General features: G+C 45.8%; 1 protein-coding gene across 1 annotated transcript in view; it reads left to right on the top strand.

Moving 5' to 3' along the window:
- Positions 1–22,817, top strand: part of LOC115150230 (helicase ARIP4) — a 31,407-nt gene extending 8,590 nt beyond the window's left edge. The window contains exons 4-22 of the mRNA XM_029693313.1: positions 1,170–1,303; positions 3,113–3,313; positions 3,846–4,081; positions 4,696–4,878; positions 5,026–5,159; positions 5,466–5,662; positions 6,140–6,482; positions 6,699–6,876; positions 7,219–7,443; positions 10,830–10,948; positions 11,146–11,270; positions 16,074–16,173; positions 16,584–16,789; positions 17,034–17,209; positions 17,411–17,607; positions 17,841–18,025; positions 18,464–18,553; positions 18,960–19,052; positions 19,261–22,817. Coding sequence (XP_029549173.1) covers positions 1,170–1,303; positions 3,113–3,313; positions 3,846–4,081; positions 4,696–4,878; positions 5,026–5,159; positions 5,466–5,662; positions 6,140–6,482; positions 6,699–6,876; positions 7,219–7,443; positions 10,830–10,948; positions 11,146–11,270; positions 16,074–16,173; positions 16,584–16,789; positions 17,034–17,209; positions 17,411–17,607; positions 17,841–18,025; positions 18,464–18,553; positions 18,960–19,052; positions 19,261–20,249 — 4,111 coding nt within the window. The 3' untranslated portion in view covers positions 20,250–22,817. The remainder of the gene's footprint in view (positions 1–1,169; positions 1,304–3,112; positions 3,314–3,845; positions 4,082–4,695; positions 4,879–5,025; positions 5,160–5,465; positions 5,663–6,139; positions 6,483–6,698; positions 6,877–7,218; positions 7,444–10,829; positions 10,949–11,145; positions 11,271–16,073; positions 16,174–16,583; positions 16,790–17,033; positions 17,210–17,410; positions 17,608–17,840; positions 18,026–18,463; positions 18,554–18,959; positions 19,053–19,260) is intronic.
- The last annotated feature ends 5,172 nt before the right edge of the window (positions 22,818–27,989 follow it).

Raw genomic sequence — 27,989 nt, 5'->3', positions numbered from 1 at the left:
TCTTCTGACCCGCCCCCCATCCTCCTCTCTTCTGACCCGCCCCTCCATCCTCCTCTCCTCTAACCCATCCCCCTCCCTTCTGACCCGGCCCCCTCCCTTCTGACCCGGCCCCCTCCCTTCTGACCCGGCCCCCTCCCTTCTGACCTGTCCCTCCTCTGACCCGTCCTCGTCCCTCCTCTGACCCGTCCTCATCCTCTCCTCTGACCCCATCCTCTCCTCTGACCCCGTCCTCCTCCTCTCCTCTGACCCCGTCCTCCTCTGACCCCGTCCTCCTCCTCTCCTCTGACCCCGTCCTCCTCCTCTCCTCTGACCCCGTCCTCCTCCTCTCCTCTGACCCCGTCCTCCTCCTCTCCTCTGACCCGTCCTCCTCCTCTCCTCTGACCCGTCCTCCTCCTCTCATCTGACCCCATCCTCTCCTCTGACCCGTCCTCCTCTTCTCCTCTGACCCGTCCTCCTCTTCTCCTCTGACCCGTCCTCCTCCTCTCCTCTAACCCGTCCTCCTCCTCTCCTCTGACCCGTCCTCCTCCTCTCATCTGACCCCGTTCTCCTCCTCTCATCTGACCCCGTTCTCCTCCTCTCATCTGACCCAGTCCTCCTCCTCTCCTCTGACCCCGTCCTCCTCCTCTCCTCTGACCCGTCCTCCTCCTCTCCTCTGACCCCGTCCTCCTCCTCTTCTCTGACCCCTTCCTCCTCCTCTCCTCTGACCCGTCCTCCTCATCTCCTCTGACCCCGTCCTCCTCCTCTTCTCTGACCCCTTCCTCCTCCTCTCCTCTGACCCCTTCCTCCTCCTCTCCTCTGACCCGTCCTCCTCCTCTCCTCTGACCCAGTCCTCCTCCTCTCCTCTGACCCAGTCCTCCTCCTCTCCTCTGACCCAGTCCTCCTCCTCTCCTCTGACCCCGTCCTCATCCTCTCCTCTGACCCAGTCCTCCTCTCGTCTGACCCAGTCCTCCTCGGACCGTCCTCCTCCTCTATCCCATCCTCCTCTAACCCGTCCTCCTCTCCTCTAACTTGTCCCCTGTCCTCTAACCTGTCCTCCTCTCCTTTATCCCATTACCCTGTCCTCCTCTACTTTAACCTGTCCACTGTCCTCATCTACTTTAACCAGTCTCCTGTGCTCTCGTCTAACAAGTCCTCCTCTCCTCTAACCCGTCCTTCTCTCTTCCGAACAGGAAGCTGCTAAAGGAGCACCAGATGGAAGCAGTGACCAAGGCAGCCCAGCAGGAGGAGTTAGAGAGGCTGAGGCGTCTGGAGCAGCAGAGGAAGGACTATACAGCACCACCTGTCACAGATTGTCCTCCCCCAGGTGAGAGTTCTACCCCAAACCACCCTCTGGACAAAGAAAATACATTTGGGGGGGCTTCAATGGAGACACGCTTGCGAGAGAGCTCTGCTTGTTTCAGCAGAAGAGTGGGGGAGTGGTGGGGGCCAGTGAATGTGATAGTCAATGTGTGTAGGACTAAGGGAGAAAGTAACCGAACCGAATCGTGCTAGTTAGACAAGCTTGTTGCGGCCTGTCTTTGCTGCATCAAATCGTTGTAAAGAAGCTAGCTAGCTACAGTAGCCAACTAGCTAGCTAAATTAGCAAGGCTAATTGAGGCTATTTTGAGGTGTCCTTGTCTACAACAACTCCATTCATATGAAACGGCCTACTTGTTGGTTGATCATTGTAGCATACGCCTTCTCATTTAGCCAACTTAATTTGGTTATTTAAATTCCATTTAGCATTGATTAGAAATCTCCCACTTCACTTGCTACACATGGAGCCTCTGACTGTAGCGCCACTTCTACCGGTGCCTCTTTTTTATGGGGTGCACTCATAAACACTGTCAAACTGTTTTATTCAAATTTAGTTGGGGCAGAGGTCTGTGTGGGGGTTGTGATTCTGAAGGTCTAGATAGCTAGCAAGAAGCTGCAATGTGGGGAAGGTGGCACTTTTCAGCTAGTTTTATCTTGTTCTAGATACCATGTTTTGACTCATGTCACATCTATGCTAATACGGCAAAAATTCACTAGCTAGCTAACCAACAACTGTAACGATATATTTGAGACAACAAGTGCTCATTATACAAATGAATTTGGGTTTTCAGTAAACATTGGAGACAAAATATAGTTGATATATTGTCAACAATCTAAGCCAAACAACCCCGTTTGTTTTGCCCCATAGTTGTGCATATGTTGGTTTTCTTGCGAAACAACCAACCCGCCTATGTCAAATAGATCATTTTAGTACATTTTAGACAAAGCCCCCCCCAAAAAATGTACTACTTTCTGATGTACTGTGCTCATCCCTTCTCTTTCGATCTTTCACTTATACCCTGACTACACCGCTCTCGTCGTGTGCGCGAGCGTTGCAAAATAAATGTAGGAATCTATGTTATTCAATTATTGCACCCACACTGCTCGCGCGCGTCAATGAGCGTCTGCGTTGCCAAGGGCTAAAATAGAAGTCATTCCTATTTCTGACGCAGATCACGCTGCAAGTCCTGCCTCTCCCATCTCCTCATTGGTTTATAGAAGCAGGTACCCACCTGCCATCTCCTCATTGGTTATATCCACGTGGGTGATTGAAAGATGAACTGTTGCCGGTTGTCGTGGTAATACTAGGAAAGTTTAGATGCCAATCACCATATAAGTTCAAAGATGAAAAAGCCTGGAAGGAGGAGAGATGACTAGAAACGATTCGGTTGACCGTTTTATCTGTGGATTAATTGTCAGAGTAGAGGACCTTGTGCATTTCAGGTAAAATAACAACCTAATGTTTATATCCCAGGACAAACTGGCTAGCAACAGCAAGCTAGCTAAATAGGACAAATTAGCTAGCAAGTGCAAGCTAAATTTCCATAAATGTTTAATGCTTTTCGACCTGTCCGCAAATTAATGTCATTGGTTCAGAGTTTGTTTTGATATTTTAACCTGCGTGTCGTGTAGGGGGACAAAATAAATGTATGCACGATGGCACAAACGCAGCCGGTTTGGGTTCCGTGTTACCCGTATCCTGCTCTGCCTGCCTGCCTGTCTGTGTCTCTCTCTTTCCCCTCTCTCTCTCTCTCTCTCTCTCTCTCTCTCTCTTTCTCTCATTGTTCTCTGTGCATTTCCCCCTCTCCTCCAATAGAATCGGTGTTGAGGCCTGGGGAGGAGGAGTGTCAAGGTCAGGGGTCATTAGAGGCTGCTTTCCTAGCCAGGCAGGATGTCATCTGCCTGGACAGCAGTGACAGCAGTGAGGAGGAAGAGAAGCAGGAGGATGTCAAGCCACCAGCTATCCCCATTATCAGACTGGCTATCAGACCCGCTGTCAGACCTGCTATCAGAGACGGTAAGACTGTAGGAGGACTGCTCAAACAAAGGGAACAACCACAACTCTCTGGCTGTGTCCCAAATTGAACCCCGAGACCCTATGCACTTGTGGAGATCTGAGACTATTTGATTGGTGTAGGCTATGGGGAAGTTACACCATATTGCTTATCTATCAGAAGGTAAGGCGGCGCTATTAACATATTTCTTAGACCTGTCCAATCCTCTCAGATCTCCACAAGGGCAAAGAACGTTATAGGTAGAATATATATATATATTCCTGTTGGTCCAACCAAAGAACGTTATAACTTTAAGGTTCTACCTATAACGTTCTATATATATATATATATATATCACACACAGTAATTGGTTAGCTGTCAGGTTACGAACGCTTAATGGCATGAACTATGAATATCAATTTTCCTGCTCGGAACCAATGATGGCTGCTGTCTCTCCAGGACCACAGTGGAAATAAGTGGGTTATTTTGATGTTTTTAACTGTGTCGTTGTTTACCCGAATAATAAATAAATCTAATCAATCAACTTCCTTCCAGACGTGATCGAGCTGAGCTCCGGGGACGACGATGCCCTGCAGATCAGCAGTGAGTCAGCCAATGAGGACGAGGACGAAGGTGTGGGGGGCACGGCGGAGAGCAGCGGCGCGCACATCAACGACTCGCTCAACCAACCAGATGCCCAGGGGAGGGTCCTAGTTAATATCAACCACCCCGCAGAGGAGGAAGACCTGTTCCTCGCCCCACAGCTGGCCCGGGCCGTTAAACCTCACCAGGTGCGTTAACTAATGCACGCACGCACACACACACACACACACACACACACACACACACACACACACACACACACACACACACACACACACACTGCAGCAACCCGCAGAGGAGGAAGACCTGTTCCTCGCCCCACAGCTGGACCGGGCCGTCAAACCTCACCAGGTACGTTAACTAATGCACGCACACACACACACACACACACACACTGCAGCACCCTGCAGAGGAGGAAGACCTGTTCCTCGCCCCACAGCTGTCCCGCGCTGTCAAACCTCACCAGGTACGTTAACTAACACACACACACACAGACTGCAGCACCCCACAGAGGCGAAAGACCTGTACCACACCCCACAACTGGCACGCGACGTCAAACCTCAACAGGTACACTAACTCTCTCACACACACTGCTGCAACATGGGAGATGGTGTCACAAAGGCAGGCCGGGTACAAGTAAAAGTGCCTTGACTGCATGCGTTATTTAATTGAGTTCATTCTCTCTCTTCCTCCATCCCTCATCTCCTTCTCACTCCTTCCCCCACTTACCTCCCCCTCTCTCGCTCCATCTCTTTCCTCCCCCTTCTTTCCTTCCTCTCTCCCTCCCTCCCTCCCTCCCCAGGTTGGTGGGATCCGGTTCCTCTATGATAACCTGGTGGAGTCTCTGGAGCGCTATAAGGGCAGCAGTGGGTTTGGCTGTATCCTGGCCCACAGCATGGGCCTGGGCAAGACCCTGCAGGTCATCTCCTTTATAGACATCCTGCTGCGACACACCGGGGCCCACACCGTACTGGCCATCGTCCCTGTGAGTAGACCGTTAAGGAGATGATGGGTGTCTCGCTTTCTTCTCTTGCTTTCTGTCTCTATTCTCCCATTGCTCTCTGTTCATCTCCCCAGTATGTGTGTCTGTCTGTGAGCACAGCTGTGTCTTTATCTCTCTCTTTCTCCCCAGGTGAACACCCTTCAGAACTGGCTGGCGGAGTTTAACCTGTGGCTTCCCACCCAAGAGGCCCTTCCCCCTGATAGTGACCCTGCCATCGTCACAGGACGCACCTTCAGAGTCCACATCCTCAATGACGAGCACAAGTACGTGACATTTTATATAGTAAAGCTGACTAACACACTGCACTGTGTGTCAATTGTATACTGTCGTGTGTGTTCTGCCGTGCGCGCGTGTTCTGCCGCGTGTGTGTTTGTTCGTATTCTGCCGTGTGTGTGTTCTGCCGTGTGTGTGTGCGCTGCCGCCGTTTGTGTACTGCCGTGTGTGTTTGTGTACTGCTGTGTGTACGGTATAGCCATGAGGTACTTAAAGACAGCCCTGATGTGTGCCTGTGCGCGAGAGCATGTGTACGTAACATTGCTTACGTGTGATTGTGTGTGTGTGCCCTACAGAACCACGGTGGCTCGGGCTAAGGTAGTGGAGGACTGGTCCAGGGATGGAGGTGTCCTCCTGATGGGGTATGAGATGTACCGCCTGCTGTCCCTGAAGAAGAGCTTTGTGACTGGCAGGAAGAGGAAGTCCAAGAAGCCCCAGGGACCCGTCATCATCGACCTGGACGAAGAGGAGAGGCAGCAGGAGCTCATGAAAGGTAAGGGGTCAGTGGTTAGAGGTCGCTGCAGGGCCCACTAGGTGTTTTGGGGCCGGAGTAGTGGTAGTAGTAGTTTCAAATTAGGAGTGCTGATCAAGGATCAGGTCCCACATGTCCAGCTAATATTATTTATTGTGATCTAAAATGCAAAACTGACTCTGAGAAGCTTTATGAATATGAAATAATGTATCACCAATATAATGATACAATACTGTAGGCTGACAGGAGTTCACTAGACACTGGATGAGTTAAGCCTTGTAAAAAAGCAGCATAAATTACAATATTAAAATGCCAAGGCTGATGAATTGCAATGACATTCTACTACTAATAATAGATCAGAGAACGTTATTATTTTATCTATTCATCATCATTTATGTAAGCTGTGTTTTACTCTCTTTTTTCTCACACACCTACAAACACACACACCTGCACACACACATTCTCCCAACCTGTGTTTTACTCTCTCACTCCTCCTAGGAATGGAGAAGGCCCTGGCCAGGCCCGGTCCAGACGTGGTGATCTGTGATGAGGGCCACCGCATTAAGAACTGTCACGCCAGCACCTCACAGGCCCTGAAAAACATCCGCTCCAGGCGACGTGTGGTCCTAACGGGATACCCCCTCCAGAACAACCTGATAGAGTACTGGTGCATGGTGGACTTTGTCAGGCCTGACTTCCTGGGCACCAGGCAGGAGTTCAGTAACATGTTCGAGAGGCCCATTTTGAACGGGCAGTGTGTGGACAGCACGCCGCAGGATGCCAGGGTGATGAGATATCGAAGTCACGTCCTCCATAGTCTGCTGGAGGGCTTTGTCCAGAGGTGAGAGTGGAGAAGAGTGCAGACTATGTTTTATGTATTCACCTACCTCTCCTCGCCCTTTGCTTTTTATATCGCTCTTTCTGTCTCTCTCTCTATCTCGATTTCTCTATCCTCTCTGTCAAATATGGTTTCTCATCCTAAATACTCTCTCCTATAGATCTGTGAAGGATTGGTTAGATGAATATGCAGTCTGATAATAATCCGTGTCTGTCCCAGGCGAGGCCACGACGTACTGAGGGACCAGCTCCCCTCCAAGGAAGAGCATGTGATCATGGTGCGCCTGTCGCCCCTGCAGAGGGCCCTTTACACTGAGTTTATGAACCGCTTCAGAGAGGCAGGCAACAGCGGCTGGCTGGGACTCAACCCACTCAAGGCCTTCTGCGTCTGCTGCAAGGTGAGGCTGAAATTGCTGTACTGGTGCTGTGGGATTAGACAGATAGACAGACAGGCAGTCAGGCATACCACAGACCCCTCAAACTCAACTCTGGACCTCAGAGCCAGTTCCACTGCATTTTTTCAATTAGAGACTGATTTAGTGGGTGCAATTATTTATCAGGTAGAACAGAAAACCAGCAGGCTGCGGACCTCATAGGGAAAGAGTTGAATACCTCTGCCATAGACCATAGTGACGATAGGGTACTGCTGTGGGTTAGTTAGCATAGCCAGGATATACACCCTGATCTTAACCTGGAATCAGTAACATTATTGAAGTCAGTCCATTGATGTGTGTGTGTAGATCTGGAACCACCCTGACGTGCTGTACGAGACCCTTCAGAAGGAGAACCTAGCCAACGAGCAGGACCTAGACCTGGATGACATCACGGCGGCCGCCAACCCTCGCTGCCCCGGCGCCAGCCTGAAGGCCAAAGTTGCCGACTCAGCCAACAGCCGGGTCAACGTTGCCCTGCCCCCACTCAACCCCATCCAAGAGAGAGCCAATCAAGTCATCACCTACGAATGGGTACGTAACGCCACTCTCTCAACCCACAGGCTGGCATGGGTACGTATCACCTAAACACCACTCTCTCAACCCACAGGCTGGCATGGGTACGTATCACCTAAACACCACTTTCTCTACCCACAGGCTGGCTGGGAACTTGTTAGATACTTCTCCTATGTTAGCCTGGGTCCTATTCATTAGTAATAAAACGGGCCGAAACGGGTAGAAACCTATAGCCTCACCGACCTGAGTTTGTCCAATAAGAAATGCTTGTTTTCATGTTCAGTTGCAAAGCATTTTGCTGCGGTGTGCACTAATGAATACAACCCTGGTTGAACCAGACTGAATGCTGTTCTCATTATTGCATAAATTTCCACTGTAAGGATTCTGAAGTTGTTTTGTAAAACCTAGGGATGTAACCATTCACCGATACGCATCGTTCCCTGGATTAAATGTTTAAGATATGAGCGCATTGGTACGCGGGACCCCAAACCGATCCAAATATAGCATTCATCGGTCAGAAAATCAATTAAAACGTTACGAATCGCCTGTTCATCATTTTTTGAGGCTGCTCAAATTACTTTCTTTCTACCTTCAGAAAATACCTAATCTTTTGTGACCACTGCGTCCTCTCCTTAAGGGTCGAACTAAGCATGCCATTATGTTGACAGTCATTGATCTACAGTGAGGGAAAAAAGTATTTGATCCGCTGCTGATTTTGTACATTTGCCCACTGACAAAGAAATGATCAGTCTATAATTTTAATGGTAGGTTTATTTGAACAGTGAGAGACAGAATAACAACAAAGAAATCCAGAAAAACGCATGTCAAAAATGTTATAAATTGATTTGCATTTTATTGAGGGAAATAAGTATTTGACCCCTCTGCAAAACATGACTTAGTACTTGGTGGCAAAACCCTTGTTTGCAATCACAGAGGTCAGACGTTGCTTGTAGTTGGCCACCAGGTTTGCACACATCTCAGGAGGGATTTTGTCCCACTCCTCTTTGCAGATCTTCTCCAAGTCATTAAGGTAAAATGATAAACTCTGACCTCTGTGATTGCCAACAAGGGTTTTGCCACCAAGTACTAAGTCATGTTTTGCAGAGGGGTCAAATACTTATTTCCCTCATTAAAATGCAAATCAATTTATAACATTTTTAACATGCGTTTTTCTGGATTTTTTAGTTTTTATTCTGTCTCAATGTTGAAATAAACCTACCATTAAAATTATAGACTGATCATTTCTTTGTCAGTGGGCAAACGTACAAAAGCAGTAGGGTTCAAATACTTTTTTCCCTCACTGTACACATCATTTTGCATGCCACACAACCCCAGGCAATATTAGTAGCCTAGTCAAACTGCATGCTGTGCACAACTTGGCGCGCCCACCAACGAGAGGCAGGCCCCGATCTGACACATCTACGTGTCACAGGATAGCATTCAAATGTTTGTAAAATTGCTTGCACAATCTTAGTCTTGATTAGTTGAGTGACAACCAGTGTAATTTGATAGGTTATTTTTATATAATGTTCTTTTGAAAATAGTGTTTTACCTGAATAAAAGTAGCTTAAGCTACTGCCGGAGACACAACTCATCTGGCTATACATGCTGATCAGGGTTTACATTACATTTTATTTCCATTGTTCAGGTTCACCATCAGCAATAATTGTGCTAGTTTTGCTTGAAGCAATCAGTATATGGTCATTTGTAGATATACAGGGTAAAGTTGATCAACGAGGACAGCAATCACTTTTTCTACCCGCACTGCACGGTCGAAGTGGCAGAAGAAGAGAATCTCACTAACCATTTGATTATTAGATGGGGTGGAATCCAAAGTTGTGCTATATATTCATTGGCTATGTCATAGCTAATGTTTACAGATAAATGTTGATACATTACTTGCTGTAACACTTTTAATCTGCAAAAATTACATTCATTAGTGGGTGATGGTGGGGGGGAGACAAAAAGCAAACATTGCCCCCCAACTGGTAGTGTGTTGGTAAATGCCAAGTTTCCCTTATGGCTCAGCTCAGGTGCCTACATCCACCATATACACTACTGTTCAAAAGTTAGGGGTCACTTAGAAATGTCCTTGTTTTTAAAAGAAAAGCATATCTACATAATGGGCCTCTCTACACCTATCAGCAACCATCACTCCTGTGTTCCATTGGCACGTTTATCATTTTAAAAGGCTAATTGATCATTAGAAAACCCTTTTGCAAGTATGTTAGCACAGCTGAAAACTGGCCTTCTTTAGACTAGTTGAGTATCTGGAGCATCAGCATTTGTGGGTTCAATTACAGGCTGAAAATGCCCAGAAACAAAGGACTTTCTTCTGAAACTCGTCAGTCTATTCTTGTTTTGAGAAACAGACGCCTCACAAGTCCTCAACTGGCAGCTTCATTAAATAGTACCCGCAAAACACCAGTCTCAACTTCAACAGTGAAGAGGCGACTCCGGGATGCTGACCTTCTAGGCAGAGTTCCTCTGTCCAGTGTCTGTGTTCTTTTGCCCATCTTAATCTTTTATTTTTATTGGCCAGTCTGAGATATGGCTTTTTCTTTGCAACTCTGCCCAGAAGGCCAGCATCCTGGAGTCGCCTCTTCACTGTTGACGTTGAGACTGGTGTTTTGCAGGTACTATTTATTGAAGCTGCCAGTTGAGGACTTGTGAGGCGTCTGTTTCTCAGAACAAGAATAGACTGATGAGTTTCAGAAGAAAGTCCTTTGTTTCTGGCCATCTTGAGCCTTCCCACAAATGCTGATGCTCCAGATTCTCAACTAGTCTAAAGAAGGCCAGTTTTATTGCTTCTTTAATAAGAACAACAGTTTTCAGCTGTGCTAACATAATTGCAAAACGGTTTTCCAATGACCAATTAGCTTTTTAAAATGATAAACTCTAATTAGCTAATACAACGTGCCAATGGAACACAGGAGTGATGGTTGCTGATAGGTGTACAGAGGCCCATTATGTAGATATTCCATAAAAATCAATAGTCATTTACAATATTAAAAATGTCTACACTGTATTTCTGATCAATTTGATGTCATTTTAATGGACAAAAAATGTGTTTTTCTTTTAAAAACAAGGACATTTCTAAGTGACCCCAAACTTTTGAACGGTAGTATATATGGTGGATATAGGCATCTGAGCTGAGCCATAAAGGAAACTGGGCATCTACCACCCCACTACCAGTTGGGGGGCAATGTTTGCTTTTTGAATGTGTTTATGAAACAAATGTTAGTGGATCGAACCAAATCTTTTCAAACAGAAAAGTATCGTTCCTGTATCGGAGCCCTTGTATCGAATCATCTTGAAAGGGAAAGATGCACATCTCTAGTAAAACCTAAGACGTCCTCATTCACCCATCTCCTGTCCTGTTCCCTGTATCTCTGTCACTCCAGGCCAAGGACATCATGAGCAACTACCAGACTGGGGTTCTGGAGAACTCTGCCAAGATGCTGCTGCTCTTCCACCTGATCGATGAGAGTGTGAGCAGAGGAGACAAGATCCTGGTCTTCAGGTTGGATCTCTTCCTATGTCTGACATAGAACACTTCATCCAAACACTCCCTATGAGCATAGTCATACTTAGACTTTATTGTCGTTAGAGAGACTGGAAATGTGTATTTTTGTTTTTCACCTCAAAGTATCCATGTGATACTAACTGACTTGAATGTATTTTTAATGTGTGTGTGTGTGTTTGATGTGTGTCCATCAGTCAGAGCTTGTCCACCCTGACAGTCATTGAAGGCTTCCTGTCCAGACGGCCGTTGCCAGCAGGCCGAGTCTCCCCTGACAACCAAGGCCAGAACCAGACCTGGGTCCGCAACATCAACTACTACAGTGAGTCATCATCCATACAAACACACACACACACACACACGGCACGACCCTGTTCCCATGGCAACCACTACTACCCAGACTCTGTCATCATTATTCCCATGGCAACTCTTTGACTCTTCACTTGTGCTAGCTCAGCTGTGATTTGAACCCAGATCCCACTAATGTACTCTGTTGTTCCAGACTATTAAACTAGTTTGCTTGTTTTCACAGCATCCTGTCCTGTGGAATATTTTGGCTTCAATCCGCTAACTGAACAAATCTACTCTCACTTATGGTCTCTAATCTCAATCAGTCTTTCTGTGATTCCTCATATCCTATATAGGGAAGCACGCTATATCGGTGAACATATCGGAATCGGCCGATATTAGCTAAAAATACCAACATCGGTATCGGCCCGATGTCTAGTTTAACGCCAATGTTAAAAACCGATGTCAAAGCTACCGTGCATTAGAGGTCGACCGATTAATCGGAATTAAGGTTTCGAGGCTGACGTTTGGCAACTCGAACCTTCAGCTCCCTCCACAGATTTTATATGGGATTAAGGTCTGGAGACTGGCTAGGCCACTCCAGGACCTTAATGTGCTTCTTCTTGAGCCACTCCTTTGTTGTCTTGGCCGTGTGTTCTGGGTCATTGTCATGCTGGAATACCCATCCACGACCCATTTGCAATGCCCTGGCTGAGGGAAAGAGGTTCTCACCGAAGATTTGACGGTACATGGCCCCGTCCATCGTCCCTTTGATGCAGTCCTGTCCCCTTAGCAGAAAAACACCCCCAAAGCAGAATGTTTCCACCTCCATGTTTGACGGTGGGGATGGTATTCTTGGGGTCATAGGCAGCATTCCTCCTCCTCCAAACACGGCGAGTTGAGTTGATGCCAAAGAGCTCCATTTTGGTCTCATCTGACCAAAACACTTTCTAACCAGACACCTAGGTATTTGTAGTTGTCCACATATTCTAAGTCAGAACCGTCCAGAGTAGTGATGCTGGACAGGCGGGCAGGTGCAGGCAGCGATCGGTTGAAGAGCATGCATTTAGTTTTACTTGTATTTAGGAGCAGTTGGAGGCCACAGAAGGAGAGTTGTATGGCATTGAAGCTCGTCTAGAGGGTTGTTAACATAGTGTCCAAAGAAGGGCCAGAAGTATACAGAATGGTGTCATCTGCGTACAGGTGGATCAGAGACTCACCAGCAGCAAGAGCGACATCATTGATGTATACAGAGAAAAGAGTTGGCCCAAGAATTGAACCCTGTGGCACCCCCATAGAGACTGCCAGAGGTCCGGACAACAGGCCCTCCGATTTGACACACTGAACTCTATCAGAGAAGTAGTTGGTGAACCAGGCGAGGCAATCATTTGAGAAACCAAGGCTATTGAGTCTGCCGATGAGGATGTGGTGATTGACAGAGTCGAAAGCTTTGGCCAGGTCAATGAATACGGCAGCACAGTATTGTTTCTTATCGATGGCGATTACGATATCGTTTAGGACCTTGAGCGTGGCTGAGGTGCACCCATGACCAGCTCTGAAACCAGATTGCATAGCGGAGAAGGTGCGGTGGGATTCGAAATGGTCGGTAATCTGTTTGTTGACTTGGCTTTCGAAGACCTTAGAAAGGCAGGGTAGGATAGATATAGGTCTGTAGCAGTTTGGGTCAAGAGTGTCCCCTCCTTTGAAGAGGGGGATGACAGCAGCTGCTTTCCAATCTTTGGGAATCTCAGACGACACGAAAGAGGTTGAACAGGCTAGTAATAGGAGTTGCAACAATTTCGGCAGATAATTTTAGAAAGAAAGGGTCCAGATTGTCTAGCCCGGCTGATTTGTATGGGTCCAAATTTTGCAGCTCTTTCAGAACATCAGCTGAATGGATTTGGGAGAAGGAGAAATGGGGAAGGCTTGGGCGAGTAGCTGTGGGGGGTGCAGTGCTGTTGACTGCAGTTGGGGTAGCCAGGTGGAAAGCATGGCCAGCCATAGAAAAATGCTTATTGAAATTCTCAATTATAGTGGGTTTATCGGTGGTGACAGAGTTTCCTATCCTCAGTGCAGTGGGCAGTTGGGAGGAGGTGTTCTTATTCTCCATGGACTTTACAGTGTCCCAGAACTTTTTTGAGTTTGTGTTGCAGGAAGCAAAGTTCTGCTTGAAAAAGCTAGCCTTGGCTTTTCTAACTGCCTGTGTATATTGGTTTCTAACTTCCCTGGAAAGTTGCATATCACGGGGGCTGTTCGATGCTAATGCAGAACGCCACAGGATGTTTTTGTGTTGGTTAAGGGCAGTCAGGTCTGCAGAGAACCACGGGCCATATCTGTTCCTGGTTCTAAATTTCTTGAATGGGGCATGCTTATTTAAGATGGTGAGGAAGGCATTTAAAAAAAATAACCAGGCATCCTCTACTGACGGGATGAGGTCAATATCCTTCCAGGATACCCGGGCCAGGTCGATTAGAAAGGCTTGCTCGCTGAAATGTTTCAGGGAGCGTTTGACAGTGATGAGTGGAGGTCGTTTGACCGCTGACCCATTACGGATGCAGGCAATGAGGCAGTGATCGCTGAGATCTTGGTTAAAAACAGCAGAGGTGTATTTAGAGGGCAAGTTGGTTAGGATGATATCTATGAGGGTGCCCGTGTTTACGGCTTTGGGGTGGTACCTGGTGGGTTCATTCATAATTTGTGTGAGATTGAGGGCATCAAGCTTGGATTGTAGGATGGCTGGGGTGTTAAGCATGTCCCAGTTTAGGTCACCTAGCAGCACGAGCTCTGAAGATAGATAGGGGGCAATCAGTTCACATATGGTGTCCAGAGCACAGCTGGGTGCCGAGGGTGGTCTGTAGCAGACGGCAACGGTGAGAGACTTGTTTTTAGAGAGATGGAGTTTTAAAAGTAGAAGTTCAAATTGTTTGGGTACAGACCTGGATAGTAGGACAGAACTCTGTGAGAGGCTATCGCTGCAGTAGATTGCAACACCGCCCCCTTTGGCCGTTCTATCGTGTCTGAAAACGTTGTAGTTAGGGATGAAGATTTCTGAGTTTTTGGTGGACTTCCGAAGCCAGGATTCAGACACGGCTAGGACATCCGGGTTGGCAGAGTGTGCTAAAGCAGTGAATAAAACAAACTTAGGGAGGTTATAAGCAGCCAGCTAGCTTCATCTGGCTAGTGATGCTTGACCGGACCGGGTTATGTGTTGTGAAGCTAGTCACAATAAGGATTAGGCACAATAGTGGAATTTGCGGTTTGCCTTGATAATAAAAGTATGTAATTGACAGTGATGCAAATGAATACAAATAGTTGAATTGGGCATAATTCTACTATTTGTATTCATTTGCATCACTGTCAATTACATACTTTTATTTTGAAGGCTAACCGCAAAGTCCACTATTGTGGCGAATCCTTATTGTGGCTAGCTTCACATAGATGGGTCTGACCACCATTAATCAAATGAGAACTGTCTTATAAATTAGGGTTATTTTAGATGATGACACCTAGCTATGTAGTTAGCTAGCTAACTATAGCTACTGAAACAGATTGTCGTTTTGCTATGGTTTGTGGATGAACATTGTTTGCATCCATGAGCTAGCTAGCTTTTTTTTATGACCAGCACTGTAGGTGTGTGAGACAACTTTACCAGCATCATAGCATACGTATCAATGAATCGTTGTGACATGAAATACGAGTGATTGTGTAATACCTACGTAAAAGATTTATGAACGCGTTAAATTATTATGTGAAGTGCAGTCAAATTCAGGTCCTGATTGCTCAACAAGCTTATTTGACACTTCAAATAGTGTTAGTTGACACGTCAAATAGTGTTAGTTGATGTGTATCTTTTTTGACATGCAAAGACCCAAACGGCGTTCCATAGAAACCCTGGTTGGTAATGAATCGACTGAATAAATGAATAACGAAACAGCACAGCAAGTAAGTGAAAGAAATAGGTTTTGATTATGTTTTACTGGTAATGGGGACATATGTAAATGCCAACAAAATAACTTTCTGGTGTGTGTGTGTGTGTGTGTGTGTGTGTGTGTGTGTGTGTGTGTGTGTGTGTGTGTGTGTGTGTGTAAAAGTAACCTTTATTTAACTAGGCAAGTCAGTTAAGAACAAATTCTTATTTGCAATGACGACCCTGGGCCAATTGTGTGCCACACTATGGGACTCCCAATCACGGCCGGATGTGATACAGCCTGGATTCGAACCAGGGACTGTTGTTACACCTCTTGCACTGAGATGCAGTGCCTTAGACCGGCTGCGTCCGTGTGTGTGTGTTAACTATTTAACTGTATTAGAATGCTTAAAAGGCAGCTAAAATTTTAAATATCGGTTATCGTATTGTTTTTTTTTGGCAAGGAAAATATTGGATATCAGTATCGGCCAAAAATGTCATAGCGGTGCATCACTACACTATCTCCTCGCCTCCTTCTCAACTGTCTTGTAAGGAAAGGTCCAGGGTCTCCATCAGATCTTCTTCTCCAATGGGTTTGGAAATGGAGGCAATAAGAGACAATGTGAGGAATTGATGAAAGATGAATTAAGAAAGAGCCATGCTTTTTCTCAGCCATCGATCTCTGGGTTCATTATTTAAATCTACTGCCCCCTACTGGATTGGCTACCACACTACACTAGATAGTGTGTTTGTGTCCGAAATGGCACCATATTCCCTAAATAGTGCACTACTTTTGGCCAGAGCCCTATATGAGCCCTGTTCAAAAGTAGTGCACTACATAGGGAATAGAGTGCCATTTGGGACATCACCTATTTGTCTGGAATCGCCCCATGATACTGATGTAGTGAATGTGTCGGTTGTCTCCCCCAGGGTTGGATGGGAGTACGTCTGCCTCTGAGAGGGAGAAACTCATCAACCAGTTCAACGACCCAGAGAACACCTCCACATGGGTCTTCCTCTTGTCAACAAGGTAATAGACTGTACAGACACACTGATACACACACATAGAAATGTAAGTGAAATAGCTGTGGTCTGATGAGCTCTGCCCCTTCTAGTAATTATATTTCTATGCTTATATATTTTTCACTCAAATACACAACAAACGCTCTGTTTACACAGGCAGCCCAATTATGATTATTTTTTCACTAATTGGTCTTTTGAACAATCAGAACAACTCTTTGCCTATAATTGGACAAAATATCAGAATTGCGCTGCCTGTGTAAACACAGCCAAATACACTGAATTAGACACACTCACGCACACAAAGATATTTATTCACATACATTGGATATATTCTCCCTTCCTTTCACATACACTTTGATCAGCCATTCACAAACACACTTGTGCATGTTGTTAATAAGCCTGGGTTGTGACTTGCAGGGCGGGCTGCTTGGGGGTGAACCTAATCGGGGCCAACCGGGTGGTGGTATTTGACGCGTCATGGAACCCGTGTCACGATGCCCAGGCGGTGTGCCGGGTGTACCGCTACGGCCAGAAGAAGCGCTGCCACATCTACCGCCTGGTCTGTGACTTCACCCTGGAGAAGAAGATCTATGACCGACAGGTCTCCAAGCAGGGCATGTCTGGTAAGAGAGAGAGGGGGAGGTTAGGTTGGGAGAGTGGGGGGTGACGGTGCTCCTGTGTGTGTGACAGGGAATGTCTGGTAAGAGAGTGTAGTGTGTGTGGTTAAATATATTGAATGTGGGATGGCATGATATTGAAGTTGAAATGCAAATGGCGGCATAGTACAGGGGAATCTCAGTGGTCAGTAACACACTGTGATTGGTTATGTCCAGTGGTCAGTAACACACTGTGATTGGTTGTGTCCAGACCGCGTGGTGGACGACTTGAACCCGGTACTGACTTTCACCCGCAAGGAGGTGGAGTCGCTGCTGCACTTTGCAGAGGAGGAGCCTGACCCGGCCAAAGCCCCTCTGCAATCTCATGAAGAGATGGAGACGGTCATCAGCCAAGCCTGTCAGATCTACCCCCACCTCATCACTAAGGTACACACACACACACACACAGATACACACACACATATACACAGTTTATTAGGTACACCCGGTACTAGATTGGTGTACCTAACAAATTGACCACAACATATATATATATATACACACACCGTCATGTCATGGATAGTGTATTAATATGGTACACACACACACCACCCACACTAACATTCCTCTTGATCTGTACCCCACCAGGAACCCTTCCATCATGAGTCTCTGCTGGTGGACCGGAAGGAGTCCAAGCTTACTAAAGCAGAGAAGAGAGCTGCTAAGAAAAGCTATGAGGACGAGAAGCGTGCCTCTGTGCCCTACTCTCGCCCCTCCTACGCCCACTACTACCCAACCAGCGACCAGACTCTCACCAACATCCCAGCCTTCAACCAGCGCAACTGGCGAGTCGTCCAATGAATGCGTTATCCTACCCCTATCACACAGCATCCCTAACCAATCCTTCAACAGCGCTGTGTAAGCCTGTTAAGCAGGCCTAAACAACAGCCTATCCATACAAATGATCCTTCTAGCCTCCAAACTCTACCATGCCATCTGCAGCTATCATCAGTCTAGAAAACTGTCCCACATCAGACTGTGTAATGATATGATCCTCATGTGTTTTTGAATCCCCTAGGCGTCCCATAGCTCGGGGTGATGAGAAGCCTATGGCCAGCGTCCGGCCCGTCCAGTCCACCCCCATCCCTATGATGCCTCGCATGGCGGGCATGGGCATGGCCGGTTCCAGCTCCGGGGTCAGTTTCCCGGTCAACTACCTGCAGAAGGCCGGTGTCTATGTCCAGAGGATCGTCACTACCACTGGTACAATACATAGCCCTGCAGGGACAATAACGTTTTAATTGAATTGGTACTGATAAACACTGATACGCTTGGTAAGGGTCCTGTTCATTAGGGCACATCGTGTCAAAACGTTTTGCCACGTACAATGAAAATTAGCATTTCTTATTGGACAAGGTCAGATGGTACTTCCCTGTTTCGGAGTGGTTTCTTTTGTTTTGGGCCTAATGAACACGACGGGTTAGGAGTTTTAGGAATAACTCCTGGTCTTGGGTCAGGTGAAATGCTTTGGGGCTGCATTAGGATAGACCACTGATATAGGATCTACGTCCCAAATGACACCCTATTCCCTATAGAGTGTATACTACTTTTGACCAGGGCCTGTAGAGAATAGGGTGGTATTTGGGATACTCCCGTGGTATTGTTTGGAAATAATTGAACTCTTTCTGTTTGCCCCTTCAGATATAGTGATCCCTGGAGCCAACAGCACCACGGATGTCCAGGCACGTATCGGTGCAGGAGAGAGCATCCATGTGATCAAAGGGTCAAAAGGTGATAATAACATATACTGTAGAAGATGTACCTCATATCTACCTGCATGTGTAGTTCAATTAATTCTCTACATACTCTAATCGAAATACTGTGCACACCTTGGAGAGCGGTTTACAATATCCACATGGACACCTGAATTCCCAGGTTGTTATCTCATTTATATAAAGGGCTCGGTACTTTAACCTAAGCATCAAAACTGACTGGTGCTTCCCTGTATGCTTATTTTTATGTTTCTTACTTTACCTTATTTTTTCCTGAATATTTGTATAGTTTTATTAGCTAATGTCATGAGAGGAGATCATTCAAGTAAGCATGTCATTGCATTGTGCACACTTCCCTGCATCCTGTGCATATGACAAATCAAGTTTGATTTGATATCCGCCATTAACTGCTGTCTTCCTCACAGGTACCTACATCAGGACCAATGACGGGAGGATTTTTGCCATCCGCTCAGGGAAGCTCAGCAGAGCAGTGCAGGGAGGATCTGCTACTAACAGAGGTGCACTGTACATACATAAAGTACTTTACATTACATGATGAGGAATCCATGTGACAGGATATGACATAACAAAGTGACTTGGTGTTCAGACTACATAGATAACCAGAGAGGACCTAGTACGGAGCTCTGCGGGACACCTGTGGTGAGACAAGATCAACATGCACAGTTATGGGAATAATGACTCTTTTTACCCTCCTCTTTGCCGCAGGTTCCCAGGCTTCCCTGCTCCACGCCATCGGTAACGGCTGTTTGTCTCCCATGGAGCGCCAGCGGCTGAGCCCCGACAGCGCATCGCGTCCCTCCACCCCCGAGAGCCCCGAGATTCTCAGAGAGCTCAGCCGCTACGCCGTCAACGTGGATACCGTCGCCATGGGCAACGAGCTGCCATCGGACATGGTTACAGGGGATGGAGAGGGAGGGAGCAGGACGCAGCAGTACAGTCAGAACACGGAGTCGGACCTCAGCCGGCAGCTCAGAGAGGACATCGGAATGAGCATCAGCGAGGCTCTGCGATGCTCCAAACGCAAGATGGCCGCAGCAGCGGGTGGACACAAGCAGGCGGGGGGCAAACGCAGCTCATCTGCAACCGGGTTCCCGGGTCTTTCCCTGGGTAGTGGAGGGCTCAGCTTCCCCCCCCTGAACCAGGCCCTGCTGGGGGGACACATGAGCCACCCGATGCTGATGGGAGGCAGCTCCTCGTCCCCGTTCCTCCAGTCAGCAGGACAGACTCTGGGAGACCTGCAGACCATGTTCCCCTCGGCAGGGGCGGATCTCCTCAGCCATGCCTCCTCAGCCACAGGAAACAATGGACACCTCCCCTCATCCTCTACCTCCTCCTTGTCCGCCACTTCTTTCTCCTCCACCATTAACACCATGCCCATGTCCTCGGCCTCAACATCCTCCTCCTCCTCCACCCTTCCCCCCTACCTGATGAACCCCAGCGTGACTGGTCTGCTGTCCCCAGGCTTCCCTCTGAACTACAGTCAGTCCCTGCTGCCTGAGCCCACGATGTACCCCAACACCCTGGGAGGAGGCCCGGCCAGCACTGGAGGAAGCTCCAGCTTCCTCTCCCACTTCCCATCTTCCCCCTCCAGCCTCCTGGGTGCAGCGCTCAGCCAGCCCGACTCCCACCAACTAGCCACGGAGAACGGTGGCAGCAGCTCGGACGATGATGTCATTGAGGTGACAGGACAATGAGCATTCTTAGATCCTGACAAACCCCCACCCCAGCTCTAACATGGCTAACCTTCATATCCCCCCTACACACACACACACAGACTCTCCCATGAGCGAATGAGTGAGAGAGAATGAGTTGTACCTCATGTGCTTACCAAGACAGAGTAACAAATCCTTATGCTGAATATCTTACTGAAGAAGAGACTGAAGATTTGCCCGAGCCCCTGAGGTTGGTGAGGCTGAGCACTAGAGACCATGGATGGGAATGGATTGACGTTTTGTTGAGAGGGACCAGTTGAGATGAACATGGGGCTTCCAAGCACTCCCTCTCCGGCTATATCTTCTAGCATTGCCCGCCATCCCCTTATTAGACCCCCATGACGATCTCTGAGGCCAGTCAGGACACTGTCTGATCTGAGCTCACATCAGATGGAACTATGTAATCATCTGTTGGACTGTTTGCATAATATTTTTTTTTTTTTAAGTGCTTTTAGAGTCGTTAGCTGTTTGCTAGATATTGTAGCGTCCCCCTGTTGGAAAGGATGACAAGACAGTACAGTATATGTGACCTGGATGTTTTGATTCTACTAATATTCTAAACTGATCTTGTTGATATTTTGTAAATGGTGGTTATAATCATTAGTTGTTTATACAGAGAGTTCAGACTGGGCCAGGGTTGAGTTAAAAGTTCAAGGGGAAGGGTTGGATAGAGAGACGGTATGTTCTTATGATCAAGTTGTCATAATGACGGCGACGCCCTTAGCTTGGTTGCTGAGGCGGCCATTTGAGTTACTTTTATTTCAAAGAGAGACCTTAAAAGGTCAAATGAATGTACATCCATGTCAGCCTTTTGATAACACGGGGGCTGACCTGGGTGGGTTCGGACAATGTGTTCTCATTCGTTCGTTTAGCCTTAAACGACACTAAGGGGTCTTTTTCTTGAATCTTAGCATTTACACCTTTAGTACACCCTTTCCCCTTCGTAACGACTTCAGACAGAACTACTGAGCATCCAGACAGGTTGGTGTCCAACTCAAGGGACAGGCTCCACTAGCTCTAGTCCAGAGCATTACGTGCAGCTTGCCAACACTCCGCAACCTGCACATAACACCCTGGACCAGAGCTATAAAAACACTAAGACACTTGCACTATACAAATAGGGATATGGATCATATACAGTCACAAACAGTTTATAGATCTGGGCCCATATTTATCAAGTGTCTCATAGTATGAGTGCTGATCTAGAATCAGGTCCCCCTGTCCATCTAATGTTTTCATTATGATCTAAAAGGCAAAACTAACCCTAGATCAGCACTCCTTCTCTGAGACGCTTTTATAAATACAGGCCCTTAAAGCATCCATTGGAGCCATAGGTTTACTCTGTAGCATGACTGGGTGTATACCTGCAGAAAGCCACAACCATTTAGCTACAGTAGTTAACAATGACTACGGTAACCCACCATGGACTGTGGCCGTTTGTGTGGCGTAGTTAAGCCAGCCCGTTGTGTGGGTATGGATGGATTGATGGCCTTACCCAATGAGAAGCAAGCAGCACACAGGAGTAGCCTGTCTGAGGTAGCTAGGTGTATCCCTGACCGCACGGCAGACAGACAGTCCGTGTAAGTAGCTTCTCTCAGTAGTGTATCTCTGTAGCTCTACAGTGCTTTGGGTCTGTCTGTACTGGTCTGTGCTGTTCTGTGGTTGGTTGATACGTTTTTCTTTCTGTGATGTCATCTCAAAATCATAACGTGAGGGGAATGGATCGGGCCTCCAGGTTATTTTTCTCCACTGGAATTGTACATGGAACTCAAGTTGGGCTATATATATATATATATATATTACCCACGTTTGTGTCGAGTTTCAGTTTAGTCTCAACTCCCTATTCCACCTATTTGACTATAAAAGAATGGGGGATTCCACCACACCCCTCACAACCTCAACTCTACCCACCCACTACCGCTTACTTACCTGTCCTTATCCTTACAGCCTGTTTCTAGTCGATCATGTATGTTGGATGTTTTCCTCACCTCGCAACCTCCTTAACCTTTTTCTAGTTGGCCCGGTCTTGTGTCCATCAAATGATTCAGCCAATCATCCCAGTCCTTTTAATAGAGATGATTATTTCCTTGATGGAGGAAGAAGCCCCATCATCCCTCCCGATCAAAATTGTTTTACTGTGCTTCTTTTTTTTTGTTTTAAGTGTCATCATGAGGAGAACGTGATCCATATGTTATTTTTAGTTTTTTTTAGTAGCAATGTTCTTTTTTTAACATCTTGATGTTGGCTCGCCTCTACTAGTTTGTCCTTTTATTTCAATGTATGAATTTACCAAAATTATTTATTTATAATGATCTAAATGAATTCATCTGTCTTTTTTTTGTACATTATGGTCTCGTTTTTTATTCTCTTTTTATCCACGTTGATCTTTTCACCAGTGTCTGTGAAAGAGCAGACCAGTGTCGCAAACTGACTGTGAGAGATCAGGTCAGTCACCACATGTATCCAGCATAGAGGCGAGCATAAAATGACGACTGTGTTACTTTGTTAATATTATTTTAACAGTGAATAAACACTTATCTTGCGTTATTACATCATTTTGATTGTGTATTACACTGACGTGATGCTCTTTGCGCAGATGTTTTTTGAACATATATTCACATGGAAACACAAACCAATATGCTAAATGTATTTTTATTGAAATTGCAAGAATTATGTTCAACTCAACCTTCAATTGCACTCTTGCAGCTGGGAATCTGTGAAGGGTAATGGATTTGGATATGATGAAAAACTATGCGTATGTCCTTATAGTAAGACAGGTGCGGGAGTTGCAGATAGGATGGAAGCAAATACTGCACAGCTTTTTGACACTACATTGCAGTCAGACTACCACACATATGATATCTTACGTATTTGGCTGGAATTTTATACCTGAGTGTTAAAACTAGTACAATATTAGCAGATATCTGGTCCTCTGGTTTCAAGACCTGCCATTTTGGGGGCACAGCACAAGTGTCAACTTTGGAGAAAATAAATGAATCGCAAGAAATGTGCATTGGTCCATTCAAGCCTAAAGGCAATGCAAAGAAAACAAAGCAGCAACATCAGTAACGAGCTGGTTACATGACACCATAAAATATTAACATTATCAACAACCAATATCACCACTTACTGAGTTTTAGACACAAAACCGGCTTTCCTTTTCTCCTTGGCTCTCAGATACAAAATACTACTTTACATTACTAAATACTTCCAAAGACATCCCTCCGCTGTCCACCCAAAATAACCGTGAAGCAGATGAAGGACTGAGGCCTGTCATGAAAAAAACATCCCCAAAAAGGCAGATGATCGGCAGCAATAGCGCTCTCTCATGGACGTTCCACATATGAAGTTAGTAAGTATACACTACTACACTACTGTGTAATTCTCTGCCATACAATGCTTTTCTACTAGGCCATGCTGACATGTGCTATCCAATTCTATCCTTATTGGTGATTCCATACCACTTCTTTGCTCAAAGTTAAGTTAACACACAATTTGAAACAATTACCAAACTATGAAATGCTCTTCCACTTTGACATTAAAACTAGTTCAGGAGTAGATGTGACAAAATCAAAGTTGCACCATTGTAAGCCACCGATACTTTTGGGCATTAGGCAGAATGCATGTTGGTCCTCCAAAGAGCTCGACAGTAAAGCTTCTATTAATGCTTTAAAGGGTAAGTTCACCCATTTTTACAGGTGGCCTTATTTTCACTCTTTCTGTGCTTGTAGTTGATCCCCCAAACCGTTTTTTAATATTTTGTTTCGTTACAGAGAAAATTTGTTGTCACATTTAGCTGAGTCATCACTTGCTATGGACTACAATGCATAAACAGTAGCGGTGTGTAGGTAAAAGCACTGGAGAACCCAAGCCAGAAAAAAAGACCATATTATAACCTATGAGTTGTGATAATTGCCTTGTTTTCTTTATAACCTGTTCATTTGCCATGCCACTGTGATAAATAGGCCTAAGGCAGGGACAATAAGAAGACACAGTGGCAGAATAAATTCAACCACACCTTTTTTCCCCATCACAAAACCGGAGAGCTACCTAGGTCCGGTAAAGTCCACAAAGCATATTGCATGTAACAGTTACATGACATACCCCAAGCAAGTTAATATTTACAACATTTTCAGACTACTAAAACAACTATTAATTTATAACCAGGTTAGAGATTTACCGCAAGTTGGAAAGAAAACAGGAGCTGCGTCCACTATTCCAGCACCATTTCAACTTCAACATTTCAACATCAAATCCCCTATGCTCACAGTGACAACTAAAAGATACAACAACAAAAATTGTCCAGTCAACATAAACTAAATATGATGTGGCTGTCCATGGTTCTGATTTCTCTCCTTATGTGTGCGTGCGTGCAAGTAGAAAAAAACATGTTGACCCTACTTGAAGAGAAACGTCAATGTCATCCTCTCTTTCATGTTGACGAAACGGTCTATGACTCTGGCATACAGTACACAATTTTAGTTGTTGTCCTAGGCTACCTGGCTAAAATGCTTGCTCTCTAGTCTAACTTCCTTTCATGGGCAACAATGAACCAAAAAGTTAACATTAGCCTACTACATCTAGCCACATTTTGAACTTCCATCCTCTTAGGACAGGGGCACAATGTATGAATTTATAGTTAGACCAGAATCATACTCTTTTTGACCAGACAACATCAGATAGATGGGCTACACATACAGAAACAGAGGGGTGCTGTTTGGCTCGCTCGGATGCTTTCTCTGCTGAGATGCATTCAACCTCTTGCAAATTGAAGGAAAATTATGAAACACATTTTACAGACGCTCTTATCCAGAGCGACTTACAGTAGTGAATGCATACATTTCATTATTTAATTTTTTATCCATACTGGTCCCCCGTGGGACTCAAACCCACAATCCTGGCGTTGCAAACACCATGCTCTACCAACTGAGCCACACAGGACCAGAGAGACTGGCTTCCCTTGGCATCCATGAATACAAACCACTGGTTATAAAACACTCCAAACTACCTCATATTACATCAGAAAGTCATTTTGGATAATGTCTCCACTCAATATTAGAAAATGTTTTCCACTGTTCCATGAATGCATATTTGCATATTTTAGTTGGTGTAAACTGCATTATTCAAACATTGATTTATATCACAGTGAAAAAAAAAATGTGAGTGCAAAGGCATTATTCAGATTGAGATTGTGATGTAATATGAGTTGGTTTGGAGTGTTTTATTACATGCTTTAGACACATTTTCATAATGCATTGTAGTCTATAGCAAAATATGACAACCAATTTTCTAATAAAAAATAAATGTTTGGGGGATCAACTACATGTAATGGACATACACAAAATAGTCCAAATTGGTGAAGTGAAAAAAATAACATGTTTCAAAAAATCATCATCATTGCTATGAAGCCAATAAGTAAGTTCTGGTACAACCAATTACCTTCAGAAGTCACATAATTAGTTAAATAAGTCCACCTGTGTGCAATCTAAGTGTCACATGATCTGTCACATGATCTTAGTATATATATACACACCTGTTCTGAAAGGCCCCAGAGTTTGCAACACAACTAAGCAAGGGGCACCACCAAGCAAGCGGTACCATGAAGACCAAGGAGCTCTCCAAACAGGCCAGGGACAAAGTTGTGGAGAAGTACAGATCAGGGTTGGGTTATAAAAAAATATCTGAAAATTTGAACATCCCACAGAGCACCATTAAATCCATTATTAAAAAATGGAAAGAATATGGCACCACAACAAACCTGCCAAGAGAGGGCCGGCCACCAAAAGTCACAGACCAGGCAAGGAGGGCATTAATCAGAGAGGCAACAAAGATCCCATTGATAACCCTGAAGGAGCTGCAAAGCTCCACAGTGGAGATTGGAGTATCTGTCCATAGGACCACTTTAAGCCATACACTCCACAGAGCTGGGCTTTACGGAAGAGTGGCCAGACAAAAAGCCATTGCTTAAAGAAATAAATAAGCAAACACGTTTGGTGTTTGCCAGAAGGCATGTGAGAGACTCCCCGAACACATGGAGAAGGTACTCTGGTCAGATGAAAATGTAGCTTTTTGGCCATCAAGAAAAATGCTATGTCTGGCGCAAACCCAACACCTCCCATCACCCCGAGAACACCATCTCCACAGTGAAGCATGGTGGTGGCAGCATCATGCTATGGGGATGTTTTTCATCGGCAGGGACTGGGAAACTGGTCAGAATTGAAGGAATGATGGATGGAACTAAATACAGGGAAATTCTTGAGGGAAACCTGTTTCAGTCTTCCAGAGATTTGAGACTGGGACGGAGGTTCACCTTCCAGCAGGACAATGACCCTAAGCATACTGCTAAAGCAACACTCGAGTGGTTTAAGGGGAAACATTTAAATATCTTAAAATGGCCTAGTCAAAGCCCAGACCTCAATTCAATTGAGAATCTGTGGTATGACTTAAGGATTGCTGTACACCAGCGGAACCCATCCAACTTGATGGAGCTGGAGCAGTTTTGCCTTGAAGAATGGGCAAAAATCCCAGTGGCTAAATGTGCCAAGCTTATAGAGACATACTCCAAAAGACTTGCAGGTGTAATTGCTGCAAAAGGTGGCTCTACAAGGTATTGACTTTGGGGGGTGAATAGTTATGCACTCTCAAGGTTTCTGTTTTTTTTGTCTTATTTCTTATTTGTTTCACAAGAAAAAATATTTTGCATCTTCAAAGTGGTAGACATGTTGTGTAAATCAAATGATACAAACTCCCATAAAATCTATTTTAATTCCAGGTTGTAAGGCAACAAAATAGGAAAAATGTCAAGGGAGGTGGATACTTTCGCAAGCCACTGTACATATTATTCAATCATTGCACCCACACTGCTCACGAGTGTCTGCATAGCCGGGCTCTAAAATAGAATTTGGTGGTATTTGTTACGCTTGATGCACTGCAAGTCCCGCCTCTCCCATCTCCTCATTGGTTTTTAGGAGCATATACCCACGTGGGTGATTGAAAGATGAACTGAGATCCACACTCCAGCCCAGTTGGTGGTGGTAATGCACCTTAAAGTTGGGTTGCCAACTGCCATATAAAGTCCGAAGAAAGGAAGCCTGAAGGAGGAGAGATTACTAGAAACAAACTCGGTTTACCCTATCATCTGTGGATTAATTGTCGGAGTAGAGGACCTCAGACATTTCAGGTAAAATAACAACCCAATGTTTATATCCCAGGACAAATTAGCTAGAAACAGCAAGCTAGCTAGCTAAATTGCCATAAATGTTTAATGCTTTTTGACCTGTCCCCAAATTATATAGTTGGTTCAGAGTTCGTTTTGATATTTCAACCTGCGTGTCCTGATCACGTCTGGTGTGGGTGGACGAAATCAACATGCGTGCGAGCGTTCTGGTCAGCATGTAATAAATAGTCCATGACTGTTTGTGAGCTTGGTGTTGGCACTAGCCTGTTTAGGACACCATTCGTTTCTTAGCCATGTAGGTATTGGACACCTGGCTCATGATGACCAGGGTGCTGACAGCAGAGTAGGGTGCCACCAGGTGTATCTTCCCACAGCGCCTGTAAACCACACAGAGCAGGTGCCCAGGAGCAGACTGGCACTGCCAAGCTGATAGGTGATGAGGCCGGACGCTGCGTAGCGCTTCAGCCTAGCCAGGGACCAGCCCTTAGCCAGAGAGTAGTAGAGGAGGGGCAGAGCTGCAAGAGTCTGCACCCCAACAACACATA

The sequence above is a fragment of the Salmo trutta genome, chromosome 16 (genome assembly GCF_901001165.1).
Source record: "Salmo trutta chromosome 16, fSalTru1.1, whole genome shotgun sequence".
Lineage (NCBI taxonomy): Eukaryota > Metazoa > Chordata > Actinopteri > Salmoniformes > Salmonidae > Salmo > Salmo trutta.
The sequence above is the reverse complement of the archived record's forward strand: the minus strand, read 5'-3'. Positions and strand labels throughout refer to the sequence as shown.